Consider the following 6480-nt stretch of genomic DNA (forward strand, 5'->3'; position numbering starts at 1 on the left):
TTGTGATTTTTGGGGGTTTGTTTGGACATTTTTATGCATTAAGTGAGTTTTCAATGCATTTATGTGCATAATTCAAATTTGAACTACATGCACATGCTCCAGTGCATATAAATTGGTTGAAAAATCAAATCTTTGTCCTTCGATGCATGCTTTGGTCCCATGCAAGAAATGGGAATGAATGTCAAACACCCTGCCACCGTCACTCGCCCGCAAATATTGAGATACCTGGTTTCTAAATTCTAGTGAATCCAAAACTCGTCTGAAATTCATGAAACTTGGCATGCTATCATGGAGCGGCATCAACATGCCGTGATAATTTTTTTGTCCCATTTGGGACAGGTTTGGGTATATGCTTCGCACAAAACAGAGCTTCTCACAAAAAGCATAATGGTTTCGCGAGGGAACGTCCCACCTTTGGGGATGAAACGATATCCATTGCCTCTTATTGCTTTCAAAAAATTTCTCATGTCAACATAGAACAACAGGAGTGTTGTGTCAATTTTTGTGATTTTGCGGGGTTCGTTTGGACATTTTTATGCACTAAGTGAGTTCCCAATGCATTTATGTGCATAATTCAAATTTGAACTACATGCACATGCTCCAGTGCATATAAATTGGTTGAAAAATCAAATCTTTGTCCTTGGGTGCATGCTTAGGTCCAATGCAAGAAACGGGAATGAATTTCAAACACCAGGGCACCATTGATTGCCGGCAAAACGTGTTGAGATACTTTGTTTTTAAATTCTAGTAAATCCAAAACTCGTCTGAAATTCATGAAACTTGGCATGCTATCATGGAATGGCACCCGACATGCTGTGGTATTTTTCATGTCCATTTTGAGAGAAGGCGCACTCGAATAACAGCCAACAAAGGAATTTTGAAAAAATAGCTGCCACTTTAATATCTCAAGCGTCTGTATAATTCAAACCATGTGCGTTCTATTAACCATTCACGTGATGCCATGTGTCTTGGTTTTAATGGCTCGATCACAAACGTTTTAGATAGAACACCCGTATGCAAAGTGAGAGCAGGATTTGTGCATCTCTTGAACACCTTGTAACACTGCGATTTGTCAAAATATGAAGCTAAAAATCACTAGCAGTATCTAATTTTTTCAACTAAAATTCAGTAATTAAGCATAGATGGAGGCGAGGAGGCGTGTTCAGCCAGGCGTGCAGCGGGCGGCGCAGTACTATTTGATTTGACAGCGGGCGGTGCAGTTCCGATACGACTTTAATGTAGACGAGGGAGAGGGTAGCGGTTCCCGAAATATTGAACGACCAATGATGCATCCTCCTTCAATTAGCATCGTGTGAATGCATGAGGGAAGTAATGGGAGGAGGACCAGGAAAAATGGCAGCATGATGTGAATGAAACGCGGTTTGCACTCATATAAAGGCGCCCCTCCATTCCAATGCACCTACCACATCGTATGCACCTAAGCATTTGCCTAAGCACCTACAGTAATAAGCGCAAAAGTGCTCACTCCAGACCCATGGTGGCGATGCGCGCAAGCGGCCAGCGACTATGCCAGATGGTCCACGACGCCGGCCTGCGGCATGGCAGCGTCTCTAGACGGAGTTGGCGACTGGCTAGTGGATGGCCGCTGTCGACGCCAACTACGACTCTTAGTTGGACCAGATGATCATTCGCACCACCAACAGGTTCACCGTCGTCAAGAAGCTCGTGGATGACATCACCGTACTCCTCTAGCCCGCACGCCCGGGCTCCTCATTGCCTGCCACCCTAATCGGCCTCCATGGTCGGAACCTCTTTCAAGCACTGGTGGCCCTGCGACTGCCCGCCGACGCTACGAAGAATGTCCACCTGGAGGTCGCGCTCGTTGCGAGGTGCCTCGCCCTGCAAGAAACCGTCGACCTACACATCCATGTGTACAAGTGAATCGTGTACATAGGTATCTACAAGGCTAGTGAGGACGCTACGACGTTGGCCTTCTTCAGCCGGCTGGAAGCCTTGGATGCCTTTGCTGAGAAGTACCTTGACCTCTCCAAAAAAGCCGTCGCTCCTTAGCCGCCGGTCAGTGGCCCGGCCGGCGCACTGAGTTGAGGAGGAGGAGGTCGTACGTTAATGGATGCATCTTTCTTCTTGCCTCCCGTAACCACCACTGCGATTGCATCATCGTGACCTTAATTCTTATTTTGCAATTGCATTCTCGTTCCAGTCAATACAGATATGTGCGATCCCTTTGCTCAATACAGATATGTCTGGTCCAGTCTTATTTTGATTGGCTTAAATGAAGGTCTATCCCGCCGATAGGCGCCGCAGCACGCTCTGCTCGCGTCTGTTGGCGCCCTCTGCTCGCGTCTATCGGTGCGCTCAGCTTGTGGACAGCTTTTCCTTGCGTGTTCAACTGCTATATATATATATAGGGTCGCGCTATTCGTCACCCTGGATGAGGAATTATTATTCCTCACCCTAGCCATGAACCAGCGTGCATCAAACCATAAGGAAAACTGCTTGTGTGGTAAGATTACATTCTTGGTCCTGTACCACCACGGGACAAGGTCACGAAGGGACCATGGGAGGTGAGGTAAGATTGTTTGCATGCGAAGTAAGATTACTGCCTAGAGAATCCATCCGAAACGCTAAAAAAGCCCAGGAGGACAAGAGAGATTGCGCCATAAAGTTATTGCATGATTTCTTTGGATAAGGCTGCATGTTCACCGTGTTTAGATGAGTTAAAAAAAAGAGAAGAAAATCAGCATTAGGAGGCAATCTGAATTTTTAATATGACAAGGCTGCGTTAAAAAATTGTAGGTATTTTTGAATGTGAAATATATGTTCTGCTATTCATTATGACTCTAGTAGTCCAAAAGATATTGGAACGTCATTACCTCTAAAATCATTGTTCTGACATTATTTCGTATTATACCTGTTTGCTGGCCAGAACGTTTATTAATTGCTGGAATCCTTTTTATTTCTTCAGCACATTTTTAATTTTGAACTCTCAATTTGAACATCCAGCTGAAACAAAACCTTATCTCAAGAACATATTGCCCAAATAATCACAAAATTTGCATGACCAGTACTAGACACGTTTGTGAATTACTGGAATTTTCACGGGTATTTGTAGTTAATTATAATTTTGAACTCAAAACATGAACATAAAGGTGAAAAAGCTATTATCTGTAAAGCCGTATAGGAATAATCCAAAATTTTCACTGATAACTAACAGGAACATTTATGGCTATGTGGAACGAATTTTTGCATGAGATCAAAGTCAATCCTGACAAGTTTTTGGTCTGAACTTCATATCACAAAATGGGGGAATGCATGATGTGCTGTTGTAAAGGTATAACACATAAGACTGACGCCGTTCTCATTACTAATATACATCCATTTGATAGTAAAAATAAGCGTCCAAGCAGACATACACAAGTACATTACAACGACCAGGCACAAGAGAGAGCATTTTGGGTTGTTAACATATGAGCAGCTATGTAATTTTAATGGCCTGAATTTCTCCAATGAATCAGGTAAAGGCTTGCATTAATTCAAATCATGGAACAAGATATAGGAGAGAACTTTATCACTGTACTGATTAGCCTTTGTCTGCAGAACATTAATTTGGATTAGAACATCACATTAAAAAGGGACTGAAAAATAAAGGTTCTACAGACTGTAATATGTGAATCTGAATGAAGTAGTGAACCAAAGTGAACAGAAACTAGTAGAATTATGTAATATGGTCAAAATGAGAAAATTGTCAAAGAACAAATGGAACCTTAAACTTGTGATATCTCCTCCTAAAGAGGTAAACATAAATCTCTAAGATTATGAGCTTCAAAGCTTGACAAGATAATTTACATCCATGATGAAATTTGTACTGAACATTTTTTTTGAAGGAACATAACAAATAATACCGTACATGCTAATTTTTAGATGGGAGTTTCAATCAGTTATCAAGGGGACACAAGGCGACAGTCCATATTAGAACATGCTAGTAATAACAAAAAATCAACCATAGCAAAGAAGCCACAAGTCAATAAAGATTCAGACTTATGGGCAGATAACTAAACTTCTTTAATAAATATAACCATATTGGGCGGATAAATAGACATATACTCCTACAAATATATGGGGAGGGGGCGACACTGGAGAGCTCTATCGGCGAAGACCTGGTTACTGACCATCTTGCAGGGAGGAGATGCAAAGCACATGAATAAGCAAGCCAACGGTCAACGAAACCTGACACTGAGGACCACTAGCGATGTTGCACGACTAGTTGGCCTACTGCGAATCGATGACCACCCACCAATGGAAAAAATGGAGTGTTCCTAAGAAAATGCAGTTACAGAGTGTTAAATACAAGAATACAACCACAAGTAAGCATATAATGTAAAATGTAGATAACCTTTTTGGACAAAAGGTTCGATCCCTGCTTTAACAAAAGCGATAGTTTGCTGGGTACCAGCTCTTACAGGAACTGCGGAACAGAACATAACAAGTGCAACCCAGGATGCAAAACTCCTCATGCAGCAAAACACATCTAATAACCAAGGAACGACGACACACGGCAAGTAACATCCATCAAATAGAAAAATAGTCACAGAATGAGCCCAAGGAAAAAAATAGGAAACATAGCATCATGAATCCCACTGATTGCAATGATCTTCGGTATGGTTCTGAGATTGAAGGAATGACTGGAATGTCTCCTGATAACTCGAGCAATTCTGCTGGGTAGAACCATTTATTTTCATATGACCATATGTAAAATCAGTAGTTGAGAAATTAGGTGCGTCTGTAAAAACTACTTGGCATAGTAAAAGAAGGCAACACAAATGAACTAAGGAGATTGTTCTTTAGTTGCAGCAGGAACTTCAGGAAAAAGATGTGCAAATTAGCACAATCGGATCAGAGATTGCATCTCAGAAAAGGGAAGCTGAATCTTATGCAAAACAATTTTCTGTTGAGCTGGAAGGTGCAAGAATGGAAGTACGCAATTTGGAGAAACATGTTGAGATATTGTTTAATCAGAGAAAGCTTGCAGAATAAAAATAAATAAGCTTACAGATTTGAAGACAGTGTCAAGCGAGCAACATGGAAGAATAAAGGAGTTGACTGATGAACTCAGCATAAAAGACCAAGGTGGACTGATGCATCTTTCTTTAAACTGAATTTTCTTTGGTAGCTTCTGTTTTATGTTTGTTAGCTTTTGTAGATTTAAAGAAATAAATGCCTGCATACTCTCGGCAACGACTCCCAACATCCATCATGGCTTTCCAAAAAAAAAAAATCACCTCCAAGGTTACTACAAGAAGCATTATCGTGAAATTAAGGATGTAAACTGAACATTGAGAAGGAGACTGATGCTAGATGGATCTTTTCATACGCAGACATGCTTAGCTTTGGCTGGACTAGTGAGGTAATAAGCATCCTAATGCAGAGCTAACCTTATTGGACATCATAAACTATATGGCAGATATATATGCAACATAAGATTCCAAAATCAGTAATTGTACAAAGATGAAACAAACAGCAAGATAATCAATCATGGCATACCTATCAATATATCACTGTTAAGAGTCTTCTTTGAGCACATTGTCAGTAGCAGTTCCCATTCAGGCATTAAAACAAACACCTCGTGGGCAAGAAATGAGGCAGCACAGAATGAGATCCAAAGGGAATTACGGAGGACACCTAAGCAGTGAAATTTTTGGAGGCAATCATCAAATCAATAAAGATGCTATATAGCAGGAGGAAAGGGGCTAGCAGAAAAAGGTGACATGGTGTAAGAGGAAGAGCTAGCAGCCGCATGCAAGGAGAAGAAGGGCAGCGTGCTTGCTGTGTCGTGTGCAAGGGAGGAGCACGAACTTAAATACCGGTGGCGGCGCGGGATGCTCGTCCTTCTGCAGTCCGTGGCGACCGTGGTCGAACCAACGCCGCCGTGACCACCACTAGCAGTGTGGTCGCGACCACCACTTGCAGCGCCGCCGCGACCACCACCTGCTGCGCTGCCCCGACATCGAGGCCACACGCCTGATCAAAATGCTTCGCGTCTGAATCCATTCTCGCCGATCTAACCCGCTGAGCATCATGCCGCCGACCACCAAGCCAGGTGCCGCCCGCCATTCACCGTCAAACTGCCGCTCAACACTCACGAGCTGTTGAGGAACTAGGGAGTGGGGACACCGGGTCGTGGCCTCGTGGGCTACCATGAAACGGTTTGTAGCTTTCGGTGGGGTGGGTAGCGGACTGGCGGTGGTCTCTGGCCCGGGTGGGACCGAGGGAGTCTGGCTCGCTGGATGGATCGGGGTGAAGAATTATTTATTCTTCACCCTACGTTCTTAATGATTTTCTCTCTCTCTATATATATAGGGTTGCTCACCGTTGAAGAGACTGCGGAGCGCTCTGCTCGCGTCCCCCCGCACGTGCTCTGCCAACGGTTGGGCATGCGCACAATCACGTCGGGGGCCCCATATGCATGCGGTTGTGCCGCGCGCGTTGCCACGCGATGCA

The 6480-nt window shown here is 43.4% G+C and overlaps 1 protein-coding gene across 4 annotated transcripts; it reads right to left on the bottom strand.

Annotated features, from left to right (window-relative positions):
* Nucleotides 1-3329: 3329 nt before the first annotated feature.
* Nucleotides 3330-6162, bottom strand: LOC119354920. 4 transcript variants are annotated; one of them, XR_005171330.1, is made up of 4 exons: nt 5844-6162; nt 5524-5661; nt 4152-4298; nt 3330-3573 (listed from the first exon to the last, which is right to left on the bottom strand). XR_005171330.1 is itself a non-coding variant. In XM_037621689.1 (3 exons), exons 1-3 carry the CDS (start codon nt 6091-6093, stop codon nt 4252-4254), a joined length of 435 nt encoding a protein of 144 aa, XP_037477586.1. In that variant the 5' UTR covers nt 6094-6162; the 3' UTR covers nt 3330-4251. The 4 variants fall into 4 exon arrangements, 1 of the variants encoding a protein (XP_037477586.1); XR_005171331.1 differs by having other exon boundaries at nt 4140-4298; XR_005171332.1 differs by having other exon boundaries at nt 3330-4298; nt 5836-6162.
* Between the last annotated feature and the right edge of the window lie 318 nt (nt 6163-6480).

This window comes from Triticum dicoccoides, chromosome 2A (assembly GCF_002162155.2).
Source record: "Triticum dicoccoides isolate Atlit2015 ecotype Zavitan chromosome 2A, WEW_v2.0, whole genome shotgun sequence".
Taxonomy (NCBI): domain Eukaryota; kingdom Viridiplantae; phylum Streptophyta; class Magnoliopsida; order Poales; family Poaceae; genus Triticum; species Triticum dicoccoides.